Source organism: Canis aureus, chromosome 18 (assembly GCF_053574225.1).
Source record: "Canis aureus isolate CA01 chromosome 18, VMU_Caureus_v.1.0, whole genome shotgun sequence".
NCBI classification, from domain to species: Eukaryota; Metazoa; Chordata; class Mammalia; order Carnivora; family Canidae; genus Canis; species Canis aureus.
The window spans coordinates 7,147,501-7,162,500 of NC_135628.1; the positions used below are offsets into that span (position 1 = coordinate 7,147,501).

At 34.2% G+C, this 15,000-nt stretch overlaps 1 protein-coding gene and 1 long non-coding RNA gene across 29 annotated transcripts in view; one reads left to right on the forward strand and one right to left on the reverse strand.

The window, feature by feature from the left end:
• The window catches only part of LOC144288538 (uncharacterized), a 45,637-nt gene extending 32,233 nt beyond the window's left edge, over positions 1-13,404 (forward strand). The window contains exon 6 of one of the 2 annotated variants that reach the window (XR_013356419.1): positions 13,248-13,404. This is a non-coding gene — a long non-coding RNA (uncharacterized LOC144288538). The remainder of the gene's footprint in view (positions 1-13,247) is intronic. The other variant, XR_013356417.1, reaches the window with a different exon arrangement.
• FOXP2 (forkhead box P2) overlaps positions 1-15,000 on the reverse strand; it is a 555,034-nt gene that overhangs the window by 46,455 nt on the left and 493,579 nt on the right. For 26 of the 27 annotated variants that reach the window (XM_077856075.1, XM_077856072.1, XM_077856063.1 and 23 more), the window contains 2 exons: positions 4,918-5,131; positions 3,009-3,113 (listed from right to left, as the gene is read on the reverse strand). In XM_077856075.1, coding sequence (XP_077712201.1) covers positions 3,009-3,113; positions 4,918-5,131 — 319 coding nt within the window. The remainder of the gene's footprint in view (positions 1-3,008; positions 3,114-4,917; positions 5,132-15,000) is intronic. The other variant, XM_077856082.1, reaches the window with a different exon arrangement.

Genomic DNA, 15,000 nt, shown 5'->3' on the forward strand with positions numbered 1-15,000 from the left:
ATAATTAATTTTGCAGACACACTACGCTAAAGTTTTGTCAGATGTTATTACACTTTGACATTTATAAGACAGTAATGAAGAAGTAGTATTAAATGCTTTTAGTGATCTAGTGAGGTCCTCAATTAGTGGTCAGACAAATGGTTAGCTTCTGTCAACACCTTCTTCCCAGTAAAATTCAAATTTTTCCCTAGCCTGGACTTTCTTCTTTGTCTTTTATTTTTCTTGCCTTTATCTTTGCTGCTACAAATTAAGGTTTCCAACTTAGCCTTCATTTGGTGGAAAAGAATACGTCATTGAGTGTTACAGAACATGCGTAAAACTAAAATATGTATGTTACACATAAGCATCTGTCCTCTGCTGGCTTTTTATTTGGTGCTGGGTAAAAACACAGGGCTTCTACTAGTTTGTTTGGGCATATGACAAGAGAAAGGGGATCTGGGACTCTAAATTATTTTTCTACTCTCCTTTGTTACTCAACATATGTAGGCTAAATAGTAATAATGAATGGATTTCTTTTATTTCAAACCGATGGATACATTGTCTGATACCGAAGTCAAGCTCAAGCTATACATTTATTTCTAGTGCATTTCAGAAATAAAAATGCCACAACGATATTTTCTCAGAAAAGTTTTTATAATAAGCACTTGATATAATGTTTCTGGAGGAGAGTAAATAAGAAAACTGGGAGCTAAAAACCCTCTTACAGCTTTTTGACTCGTCTGACAACATTCCTTTCCCCTAAGACTCAATTCTCCCCATTATTACAAAGGAAAAGCAAAATCTTCTTTCCAAGAAAATTCACATTAGTGGTGGTGATGTCTTCTTCATTTCACTTTTCGCACAGACACTAAACTTTTTTCTGAATAACTGAACTTGATTAACCTAATAAAATATATTATTTCTTTCTTAATTTCCCACTTTAAGAAAAAGACAATGCCAGTATGGAAATGTATCTAATAAATACCTTTTTTTTTTGCACTACACTGGCATTACCTATTACCTCTATCAACAGAATTTATCACAGATCTCTGAATAAGAGAATCTAAAGCATATCATAACAAAAATGGACTGAAAGACCTTACAATCTACTGTCACTTGTCCTGTCATCTCTATAAAGTTAATGGGTTGGAAAAATAGCCTTTGGAATCAAAGTTGGTATGTAATTGAAAGGAAATGCTTTTTTAATTGTAATTTCTCTTCTCTTTCTTTCTTTTTTTTTCTCTTCTTTCTTTCTTTCTTTCTTTCTTTCTTTCTTTCTTTCTTTCTTCTTTCTTTCTTTCTTCTTTTTCTTTCTTTCATCCCTGGCCCCCCTATAATTTCTTTTAGTTTTTAAAAATATTAGCATGAATGTCAAAAGGAACCATGGAGGGTAAAATGAAGGTTCATATTCGTCTGCTTGTTAGGAATAAAAATTTATATAAACATTTGAGTTGAATAAAAGTGTCCCTTTCCATGTGCTACAAAGGAAAGGACACTCAAGGGAAAATATGTACATTTTCTTTAAAACTTATTCTTAATTTTGTCAGGGAGAACAACTTGGAGCAATGAGATGGTGATTGGGCTAGTTCTAGGGCTTCAATGACCGTATTTAAGATATGGTAGCAATAGTCCTCTTAATAATCTTAATGGTAAAGAATGATATAACATATTGATAAGGATGAATATATTCAAAGGAAGAAATATGAAATTAGCTGTTAAAAATCCATGTCCCTATATTTTTGTCTTTAACAAATGTTATTTCCTTAGAGAGGAACACTTCAGCAAAGTTACTTATCATTTGAAATGCTCTCTTTGCCTAGAACAGTTGAATCAGTTTCATACCCAACAAAATGGTAGCTCACTGCTGTTCTGGTATAACAGCCAGTGCAAATTTTTATTTAAGGCCATTTACAAAAGCCAAAGCAATATAGTAAGCAAATTTTCTTTTAATTGGTCAGAAATGAGAAAAAGTTAAAAAAAATCCTTGTGGAAATCTTACTGTAATTCTGTTATAAAGTTATGAGGATGCCAAGTACTTGTGCCTTGTTGTTAAGGTGCTTTTACTCTATACCCTGTAGTCTACCATTTGTAAACACATCTTTTTGATGTTTCTGCCAACATCCTGGCAACAAAGCAGTGCAATTTCAAATGAGCTAATTAACTTAATTGTTGATGAAGCATGAAACAGTTCATTCACCCTGTTAGCTGCTCCATGACAACATAAGAGTCTCAGCCTGTGAAGTTACTCATCTCCATAAACCTATCTGTAGCTCTCTGTTTAGATCTCTTGTATAGCAGAATTGTGCGTGGAAAATGTTTCAAAAAAGATGCATATTCTCATTTGAAAAGGAACCTCTTAAAATTAAAAAAAATATATATATATCACGGTATGAAGAAATTAAGGATCCACAAAATTTTGATTTTTAAGCTAGAGAAGCCACGTAATGTATCACACAAATATACAGCGATGCAAGGTTGCTCTGTGATTCTGAGGGCAACAAGAAACAATGTAGATGAAATAGAATTATTTCTTAAAATTTTAGCTACTTTCAACTTTCATTTCTTCCTTCTTGTTGTTAAATATATATATGTCAAGCATCATTATTTAAAGGAAGGAATATCAAGCTTGTGATCAAAAAATAAACCTGTAAAATATGTCTGTTTAAAATTATATGTAGTCGATGACTCTTCACGTAATTTCACTTAATTTTTTTACTAAAAACTTGAAATTTAAGTGAATCCTGCACACGTCTCCCAATGATTAATGACACTACTACTGTAGGCTACTATTTTTCATTCATTCAAAAACCTCTAATGAATGATTTCTAAAATATTCTGGTGAAGAGGTAAAGATGAAGTCACCTTCTTGGCCTATCTTCAGTCATGCACTTGTTGGGACACACAGAAAACATGGAGTGTGCCTCATGATGGACCTTCTTCCTTTGAGCTTTGTGTCATTAATTTACAAAATATGCCTAAAACTCTCACATAATCCACCCCCTTCCCTAAAAAAAAGGTAAGAAACCTACTTTAAAAACTGTCCAAAATCTTCACAAATGCTTTCACAGCCTGGCCATTTGCAAACTCCATGGCCGTACAGAGTGTGAGAAGCCCCAGTCTCCTCGTGTGACGAGCTGTAGCAAAAGAACACGGCGTCAGATTCATCTCAAAAAGCCATAATCGTTGCAGGCTGCTAGCGCCTGTCAGGTTACGATCAGTGACAAACAGGTCAAAACAGGTCAATTCAGCTCAGAGCAGTCAGAAAAATTTAATCGTTCTATTGAATAGTTCAACTGCCAAGGCTAGATGATGTTCCAATTAGAGGAGAAATAGAGCCAAAGATGACTGTTAATAAAGGATGAAAAACTAAGAGGACTGTATAATATCATATGCTAATCTTGCCATATGACCTTAATGTAACATTTACCTCTAAATAAAAAATATATATTCATATGTGGTCAAGTGAAATAAACCTGTGTTTTTAAGAAGGTAATAGGACAGCCACCATAAGATTTTTTAAATGCTCTTTTTCAAGAAGATGTGGACCGTTAGGACCATTTAAATTGTTTAATATTTATGTGAGAACCATATATATTTCCACTAGTTACAGCTGATTTTAAAAAATTCTATTTTGGAACAGTATTCATTAGCTATATCCTTCTATAATCATCAAAGACTTTTGATAAGTGAGTTTTATGTCAGACAGAGACATCCTAGAAAAATCAACCAACTTCTGCAATATATAATCATCAAATTAATCTCAATTAAAACAACAGCATGAAAGCATTCGGAAGCATACCATTTTATAATAATGAAAACTAACAAGAAAAAATTTTCATGACACTCAAATGAAGACCAGAAACACCACCAAATTAGAGCATCCTATTTTAAACTGTACTGTAATTAAATATATGGTTCTATAAAAAAATGTTTACGAGAAAGAATTTGTTGCTGTCAGGTGGACATTCATATTACATCACAGAATACTTCCAGTCTACTATATTCAAATTTGTCGTATTCAGTGCTTTATACCACAGGAGCCTAAGTCACTCCGTTAAGAAATCTTGCACTTATGTTTCATCTCTTAAAAAGATATTTTTCATGTGAAGCAATGTTTTAGCTTATGTATTTTATGTAGATTAAGGGAACCTGATTAGATGGCTTTATGCTTGAATAAATGGAAGTAAATGGACAAAAAGTACCCAGGTGCTCCTTTTACTAGGGCAGTTTTTACACAACTAAAATAAAACAGGAAGTTGAAAATTATCTAACATAATGTACTCAATGTGGGTAACTGAAATCGAATAATTTTTCTTTGTGAATTTTGAGTAAAATTTATTCAGTTTATACTATTCAATCACTGCCGTAAGTTTAATTTATATTTTTATAAATTCCATCATGCTACACCAATAAAAAGGCAAACCAGATATTCTATCTTCTGGTTTACTACACCTGTGTTTATGTCTTTACGCATATTGATTCTTGGATCTATGGACGTGTTCTTTTTTATTTTTTGGACGTGTTCTTAAACATATATCAAGCACATGTTTTTAAGCATATACTAAGGGAGGTATGGATGCATCTTTAATCATTCAAAGAGGGTTCGTAAGTTTAAGAAATGGTAAAATGTTCTCATTTCAGCAATCTGGTTCATCACAACATATTAGCCATAAAAATATGTTGACACAGTAATTCCACATGCACATATTAAAAAATAACTTTCTTCGGGCACATTCCCCACCAAATCCATCACAATTCTGGTATTTGAACTGCCATCTGAAATGAAAATAATATTTAAGATAAATAATCAAAAGGTTTCTATTTAATTTGTTCTATACATTCTGACCCTGTTAAGTACAAATCATTATCCTAGTTTTACGAATGGTGGAAGTAAAAGTTGGTGACATATAAATATAGAATAAATCTCATGAGCTTTACCTGTCTCGCCTTGCACTTAGGACTGAAGACTGTCCATTCACTATGGAATGATGGGTTATTGGTGGTGATGCTTTGGAAGTGGTGGAGGAGGTAGTCGAGGAGGAATTGTTAGTAGTGAGGTCTAGCCCTCCATGTTTAATGCCATTGTCTTCCATACTGTGAACTCCAGTCACTTCTTTCCATAACTGCTGAATCTCAGCAGGACTTAAGCCAGCTATAAAATGAAAGAAAGCCCCACTAATATAACAAGGTAAAGTTCATATAATGAGCTTAGTGTTATTACTGGATTAATGCCAACAACAAAAGTGATGCTACCAGCATAATTAATATACAACAATAAATCACTTTACACCATCAGCACCATTGCCTTTCTCGTGAATAATCAGTTATTTGCTAACGACTACCAATTTAGGAATAGTAGGGTGTGATCATATTGGAAATGATATCAAGGATTAATGGAAAAACCCAGCAAGTTCTACCTGGAAGTTAAACTATTCAACTTATAGCAGCAGCTTTTTCTTATTAAGTTTTTATCGGTGAGGAACTGAAAAAGAAATAGATTTGGAAATGAGACATATCAAAAGAAATGAAAAGAAGAAAAGGAGTAAGGAGCATAAACAAAAATGTCAGGAAAAAAATGTCAGGGAAAACCAGTAAACATTCAACTCAGAAGGAAAATATATTTGACAATTAACTTTGACAAAGTTAGTTTGCTCTTTCTCAGACAGGCAAACAAAATAATTGAGTTTCGCTTGGAGGTGCTAAATAAGCCAATATGATTACCTACATGGATCAATTAAGCAGATAATATGGAAACCTCATTTTATGACTGATAGAATGAATGAACCATGCATTTTAAACAACACCTTGATTCAGATCGTGCAAATTTACCAGATTTAAGAAGGAAGAAAACAAAATCAAGCCACAATGCTTTAGCTTTTAACTGTAATTTTGAAATAAGGAATTAAGAGGTTATTGTTTACAGTATCTGACTTATAAAATCGTACTTATATGTGCCAAGTGCTATGCCTTCATGTATTCTTTCTATACCCTATACTTCTTAATCCTCACTAAATCCAAAGGAGTTGATAACTATATTTTAACCAGTTCATGGATAAGGAAACAAAGTGAGAGAGAGAGAGAGGCTCAAATATGTATCCGAGGTCATAAAACTTCTCTGTGCTAGAGCTGTGATTTAAATCCAGGCAGTTTGGTTTGAATGCCTTTGCTCTTAAGATATCATATTAAAAATACGAAAAGTACTGAATAAAGATATACAGGGGCAAATGCAGTTTGTAATTGTGATTGCTATCACTTACTCAGCATCTGCTAGAGTCTGGTGCTTTACATTCATAATCTCAATTAATGTCACCTGATGTTAGGAATCATTACATTTTACAGATGAGGGCATGGCATGGAGGTTTAGAAAGATGAAAGATGTTACCAAATCACTACGTTCATAGCTACTTGGACAGAATTCAAACCTAATGTGCTGTGGCTCCAAAATCTAGGCTCTTTATTACCACGTTCATCTGCAACATCTAACGTAAGGATGGAAGTGCTAATCAAACTACCCCCACCTCCAAAATCCAGCACATGTCTCCATCAGATGCTATAAGTGATACAGATCAATCAAGAGATGTGTGGGAGCCGACAGGATGGAACAGGCAGGGGAGACTAGGGGAGAACAGGACGTGATGACGAGGAGAGTGAGCCCTCTCACCCCTACCCCTGAAAGTAGAAAAATCATCAATCCAGACAGAGAGGTAAGTAGCCCAAAGTGACAGAAGAATTCTCACTGCTCCAAACATAACTTCTGGTCAAATTATTCATCACAGTGGTAACCTTAAATTGCTATGCCTATCACAATTTCTTACAGATAGTTTTACTGAAAGCTATCATTTTGGTGATTCTGGCTCCTGAAGATTTTCAAACAGCCTAAGACTGAAAAAAAGGTAGGCTAACTCAGGTTTCCAGTCATTAAAAACGACTTTTTTTTTTTTTTTTTTTTTCTGGAGAGAAGAGAATGGCTTAATAAAAGTAAGGTATTTTCTCCATTACATAGGAAATAATTTCTATATAAAGATCATTAATTATTGCTTTAACTCTATCTTTAACCCAGGATTCCAAAACTTTTCTCACTGTAACTTTCTGATTACCTGTCTGTATGAGTTACGTATCCTAACAGCAAAGCTCCATTAGCAAATCCTTTTCTGTGACAGCATCTGCTCTTCTTCTGCATGGGAGCCCTCGCCATCTGACTGCCTCTCTGCCCCACTGTCAACTCTTGCCTGGAGAACTCTTGGTTCTCCTTTTCTCCTTTCCTGTCTTCCTGCTTTCTCCTTGCCTTGCTATAATTTACCACTCTTCCTGTATCAGCCCAAATTTATCCCTTTAAATCTAAATTAGGCCATGGCGCTTTCCAGACAAAGTATCCAATGCTTTCCAGAACATTTCGGGGGGGGGGGGGGAAACTATAAGAAAAAGGAACAAACAACAACAAAAAACCCTACTGTGGCCTGTGAAGTACTAGCATTTATTATCTGGGTCTCGCCTGCCTCTCTGATGTCATCTAATGCTCTCTCTCTACATTTCTCTCTCTTATACTAGTTTTCTTCTGCATCTTAGATGCATGAAATATTTGCTCCCTTGCCAGCTTTTGCTCTGGCTGTTCCCACAGCATTGGCGACTTTGTCACAGATCTTCTCACGGTTTCCTCCCTCTCTTCCCTCAGATGACTTAAGGGTCACCTCCTCTGAGAGCTCTTTGACCACATTATCACCCCTTCCCCACCTTGCCTTCTAACATTCTCTATCACCTCGCCCTACTTTATTTATCCTTAAATCATTAATCAGTCTCTGAAACCATATTATTTATTTGTTTGTTTTACTTGTCATCAGTCTCCCTCTACTACACTGTAAACTCAGGCTGGTTAGAGCAGGGATTTCTTATTTTGCCCATCTATCCCCAGTGCTAAGAGCAGTGCCTGGTTATGTGCTTAATAAACAGTAGCTGATTTAATTGATTATAACAGATTCACATAGTTCTTGAAGGTATTTGGGTATTCACATGGAAGTACTGTGGCTCTTAATGTACTTGTGGCATGTTATCTGTGAGCACTGCCATCTTATAAGGCCAATGTCTAAAGAATTAGAAACGGCACTAGTTGATTCTAGAAGATTGAGTAGCTAATAAAACTTTACATCTTGGCTAAAGACTCTTAGATGCATTTTAGACACTATACCAGTTAAAGATGTTATTAATAATTTAGTTTTTGAATTTTATTAACAATTCAGTTAACCTAAGTATCCACTTACCTTTTAAAAGCAGACTTCTCTTATAACACTCATTTGTGTTGCAAATTAGTGGTATCACCATGACATCACAATGATATGGCAACAAATACTAAGCGCATAAACACTTGATAAATAAATAACCTGGTTCGCTATCCAAATAAGGATCCTTAATTAAACAACAAAGAAAATGGTTTTTAAAGATTACAGATATGGGGCGGAGAAGAGATGATGTCAAAAAGAGATTCTCATTAGTAGAAGTGGTTCCCAAAAGTGTCTGTGTATTAGACTCACTTGGGGGCATTTGGAAACTTCTGCTGCCCTGACCATAGCCCAAACCAATTAAATCACAATTTCTGGAGGTAGGACATGGGTATCAGTCTCTTTCTGGAGCCCCACAGTTGATTCCAATGTGCAGATCATTTGGGAGGAATATTTTTAAAAGCAAACTACTTCATTGCTCATGAAACAAAGTTTTCACATCTACAATTTGCTTAGTTCTTTTCTATGGATACAAAACTATGCATATGAAACAATGAGCCAATCAATTTTGTAGGATTCTGAAAGTTTGTGAATTTTGAAGTTTTGGTGATTTACAAGAATTAACTTGTTTTTCAGGCAATAATATAATATGCTCAGTATTGCCTAAACTGTGTTCTGTGCAACAGTGCTCTTCTAAACACTCCTAATCTAAGAGATCTAAGAGGTCTTTGGTCTCTATCTTGGGAGACTCATGACTAATGTTAACATGTACATCAGTTCCAAGATGCCTAGGAACAAAACCCAAAAACCAGCCACAAAAAGAAAACTTAAGTCTCTTGTTTAACTCAGCATTTTACAAATCCGTTTGAGGATAAAAAGAAAAACAAGTGCAAAACCCTTTTTACAATTACACTAATTTATTTCAGTTTTAAATACTGGGTGTAGGCTTAGAATTCATCAAGTGATCTCCAGCCCCTCCCTTGAACTGCAGGCTGCCTATTTATAAACTTCACAGATTTTTTTTTTTTTTCTAAAATTAGCTTGCTTCTAGACTAAGTTTCTGTTTATACAGCCTCTCTGACCCCAACTCACTCTTCATCTCTGTTTTTTTTTAGAAACTTACCGGTGCTTCTGATATACCAGTCACTCTTCTCCATGCTTCAGTGCTAATCCATGACCCCAGGCTCTATTATTATCCCCATTCTAGAGATGAGGACACTGAGGAACAGAAAAGTTGAGTAGCTCTAGAGCTAATGCGTGGCAGGGCTTCTCAAATCTTTAGGTCATTTGTTCACATAACCTCTTTCCAGGACTCTGTTCCTGGCCACCCTATCTACAAGTTCAACCCATCCCATTTTCTACGGTCTCTTCCTTTTTTTCCTACACTGACTTTTAAGGTTTTTTTTCCTTAGCACTTATCACTATATGTTTTACTTAATTTATAATAAAAGTTTTTGGGTGGCAGGGGTTTCTGTGTTTTGGTGACTGTGTTGCCCCCAGTGCCTGTAAGAGCACCTCCAGTGAATGAAAGCTCCAAGGATACCAAGTTATTCAACTGACTGGAACATGCTGGCAAGCATAATCTGGGAATCAGTGGACTAGACCATCATAGAATAATAGGCAACTTAAAATCCTTAGTAAAGATGATTCAATTTTCTTAGTAGCTTATTTCAAGGATACATGCATATAATACTAGTGCCAAGATGTTGTGTGGTTACGCAATTTTAAAATTCCATGACTTAAAAAAAAATCAAGAAATGAGGATGGGTGATGGCTTTGGGATGATGACTTGGGCTTACTTTTGTTCACTGCCCATACTACAAATAAGCATTGAAAGGTTTGTTTTCCTAGGAGTTGAATGAATAAAAGGATGAATTCCTAATCAAATTGCATGTAATACCACAGGTAAATCAATTAAATAATAATTCCTTAATCCTGGATCCAGAATTTGTGGAGTAACTACTGGGTGACAAGTGATGTGCTAAGAATTAATTAAAATTTGGTAATTCACATCTAGATTATACATCCTTGGGGCATATAGGTTTTAAAAATTCCAGTGGCTTTCCTTATTGGTAAAAAATACATTCACAGCTTTTTCACACCCCAAAATGAAAGATTCTCTCAATGTCCTTTCATTTTCTATGTCTACTAATTAACTTTTAATATTAAATAATTTTTATACATTATGATGTAAAGTCTACTGTGATTTTTAAAAAATTATCTTATTTGTACTCTGCTTATTTTCTAGGGTTACTTATAACTAAAAGTAATAAAATAAAATTTTGGTAGAAGTATTTGTATCATTCATATATTTTATGAAAACAATTTGATATTTAATCACCAGAATTATTGAACTATTATCATGTAATTTTCACTTTTCATCTTAAATTTCACACATTAAAAAGCACTAGTATATTACACGTGGCCAAATAACTGAATAATAGAGAAGGGTGTACATTGCAAAATTAAATTTTCCTACCCACCCCCACCTCTCGCTTCCTTGTTCTCCTCTCCAGAGGCAACCATTATTCTGGTTTCTAGGCTACCCTTCAGAGATCTATGTATTCATTTAAAATCTGCCTAACCTAACATTTTATTGATTTATATTTGACTGGAGGTCTACTTTAACCTGTAGGTACAGCGCCCGTCTTTAAACATACATAAAATGTATGTTTAATGAGAGGTGGACCTAATACATATTTTGCCCAAATGCTGAGTTAGAAGGAATACAACAGCTATTTGACTAATATTGAGACCAAAGGCAAACATCTCCACTAAAGAAGGAACTTCTGGGATACTAGAATACATCTGAAATACATATAAAAATTCCTACTATGATTTTACTATTAAAATTTTTATAGGCTGCATTTTTAAAATTTGATATTTATTTAAAAAAATAATTTTCTAAGTTTTCCTCATCATGAAACTTTAATGTGGCAAAGCTGACATTCTGCTTTGGAGTCTTCCCTCAAGATAAAGAAGTAACAAACAACTTTATAAAGACTTATGGCCTAAATGGAGATAAATTCCTTTTCGTGTATGTGTGCTGGTACACCAAACAATTCTGTGACAATAGAATTAGGATATAATTTAATCCCCACCTTTCTCTCTTATTTACATTTTCTCAAAAACTAACTTAACACACTTAATATTTCCCTATGTACTTAATTTTTTGTAAGTTAGTTTTTGTGTTTTGTTTTCTTTTTAGAGAGGGAGCATGAGGTGGGCAGAGGGAGAGGGAGAGAGAGAACCTTAAGCAGGTTCCATGTCTAGGGCAGAACCCATTACAGGATTCGATCTCACGACACTTAGATCATGGCCTAAGCCAAAATCAAGATTCCGATGCTTAACCAACTGAGCCACCCAGGTTCGTAAGTTAGTTTTTATACATAATATTAACAGCATTCATGGTTAACTTTGCGAAATTTTATTCCTGCAATAATAAATATACATTTAAACTTTACCTTACTGATGGGAGTTTTCATATATAAAACCCCAAAGGAAGGATGCCTGGGTGGCTCAGTGATTGAGCGTCTGCCTTTGACTCAGCTCGTGATCCTGGTGTCCTGGGACTGAGTCCTGCATCGGGCTCCCCACAGGGAACATGCTTCTCTCTCTACCTATGTCCCTGCTCCCTCTCTGTGTCTCTCACAAATGAATAAAATCTTTTAAAAAATAAAAAATTAAAAACCCAAAGGAGAGTTTCCTTCCAAGTTGCAAATTGGAGATTGGTATTTAAAAGGGAATACTAAGATGCTAACAGTAATTCTACATGGCATGCATTGTTTGTTATCCTGATTAGATATAATGGCAATCTCTGCAAATACATGATCACAGATTAGGCAAAAAATTGGGATGCCAGAAGTGATACTGAAGTAGACATTTGGCTATTTTGATTTCCATAAGCAGAGAGACTGAGTCAAGGCCAAATAGCTGATCTTGGCCGCATATTCGTCTGAAGACAAACTTGAGCACATTCCTACCTCAGGATGTTATATTTTACCTAAAACAATTTCATTTTATTTATTACTCAACAGTTGTCTCATTCCAAACTCATCTAGTTCTAGAAGGCCTAAGTTCAAACTTGTGCTGGCTAGATAGCCTCACAGTCCTTGTTTGGTCTTTCAAATTGGTCACAAAAGCATTACGTTCTGAATCACTTTCATAAATTCAAAAACATGTAGATGGCTAGAAGGAAATAAAGTTTTTACCAGGTATATTTTAGTCGCTGTAGTCACAGGAAGCCTGTGAGTATAGTGCGTATTGGAATACGCTGACTTCTATCTCATGTCAAAATCATATCAAAGTTTGAAGTGCATGCACAATAATTTCCTATTACCTGTAGATAGTGGTACTGGGTCATGAAAATGTGTCACGAAGTAATTACTAGCTGACACATAAACTGTACTATCCATGGAGCAAATAGCCTCATAATCAGTATTTTATTTGATATTGATTTACAAATCCATCCTTTTGTATTTGACTTCTGTATACCTACAGTCACCTCATATGTGCATTTGGAGATGGTAATTTCATTGCCTCTCTTCTATTAAAACCCAGTATTATAGTAATATTCATGATGACTTTAAATGCTTAATGTTTAAAATAATTTACTTTAAAGTGTGGCATGATATATTACATCATTTTGCAACACAGAGAAAAATGTCTATAAATCTTCTACTCTTATCAAAATTATTATAATTTTGTTACTTCTGTCTCATTCTCATACACTTATTTTATATAAGGTTGAAAGAAGCTGGAACTTTAAAAAGTAGCCTGAGGAGACGTATTAAATCATGGGGATAAATACTTCAAATATGGCATATTTTTAAAGGCCCAATGAGATCATCATTGTGTATAAATCCTACTTGGTTTTCATATGGTTATTATTCATGGCTAATCAATCAACCAACCAAAAACTTGGTACAAAGTAAACTGTGAAACTGATGGTAAAAACGTTTAAAATATTTAAATTATTTTCATCTGAGATAATCAGATGAAATTATCTACATTATCTAACAATTACTTTTTTACTTTCTTCCATTCCAATTTTAGGATTCCAGCACCACCCTATGAAATTATGTTCCTTTACTACAGCTGGCTTATCTGACACATTCTGCCTATATTTGGCTGGTGATTCTCGATAGTGGTACTTTTCACACTTCCTCCTCTAAACAGTAAAAACACAATGATGACTTTCATGTTTTTTATTTAAAATATAAATATTCTGCTCAAACCCCGATGTGTTTTCAGATTTATTTCCTTTTCCTTGATGTTCTCTATCTTGTGTATTTAATCTCTCATATATTTTATATACAGTACAAACAGAAAAAAAGGGAAAAAAAAGATAATTTTATGTTAAAAAGTTCAGAAATAAGAGAAAATTTTCATTTGAAAACTATGAAAATGGTTATATCATAATAAATTTTCCTTGTTTGGCAAGATATCTATATGCTTGTTTTGGAAGAAAATAGTTTTAACAAATATATTGCACTTAAATTATATTTTGCCTCTGTGAACATCTATTTTAAACTTTCTTGAAGTGTTTGATTCAATGGTTTTATTCAAATAAGATCCTGCTTCTCTCTACTGATGAGATTCTTATATGATTAGATCCTAAATATAGAATTTATATAAATTTATTTGAAAAAACTCAATGAGATACATTTATTGCTTCTGTTTTAGTGTAGTTTCTACCAAAGAAATCCATGTTTACGTTGAATTAATTTATACACAGTTTTTTAAAAAGTTTATTCTTCATTTGTCCTCAAGTTGCATTTATTTTTGCAGAGAACAACAGTTTATGAGTAGAACATTCATGGGCATGGTGACACTATGGTTTATTCCAATTCTCTTTGGAATGGTGCAGAAAAGTGGTTTTATTGCCTTCTTTTTCTTTCACTATTTAAACTTTATCTTTCTTGATTTCCTAAGAGTGATTCAGTCAGGTGAATTAGAAGATCTGAAGTAGAGGGAAGGAAAAGACTCTGGGAAAAATATTTATTCTTTCCTATTCGATTATTCTTGATTGTCTTTTTTTTTTAAAGATTTATTTATTTGAAAGAGAGAAAGAGAGCACGAGTGGGAGGCATGAGAGGCAAAGGGAAAGAATCTCAAGCAGATTCCACATCCAGCACTGAGCCCAACATGGGGCTCAAACTCACAACCCTGAGGTCATGGCCTGAGCTGAAATCGTGACTCAGATGCTAACCGACTGAGCCATCTAGGCAACCTCGACTTTCTTCAGTATATCCTGTTGAGTCAGAAAAAATAACAAAAAAATACTACTACCACCATGTGAGCCCCTTTGTAACAAATATAATTAAAGTCCATTTGGATTAAAATTTGTTCCAAGAAAATCCAAATGAAATTAGAATGTGCTTTTATGATGTTTACTGATTTGACTCTCACCTGTACCAAGAATTTACCACACAAGGAGTCATTTTGTTTACCGCTGTCGTTTTTTAAACTAAGAATACTTCCATGTCTCAAAAGTTGAGTCAAATGATGAATATGTACAATTGTATGATTTATAGTGTATCATATTATCGTATTATCAGAGTACATCCAAAGTTTTCTCATCAGAAAAATAAGAATACAGCTATTTGAAGCTATGAATTATAATATATGCATAGGCATTATTATTTTAGGGAAATAAGATCAATACATGGTCCCAAGGTATATGATGGGGTCTTACAAAGCATAACTTGGAATACGCTTTGTATTAATACATAAAGACTCTTTTCTTACATGTGAGAGTTTCTGTGTGAAGATTAGGAACTTCTTCTTCTTCTTTTTTTTTTTTTTT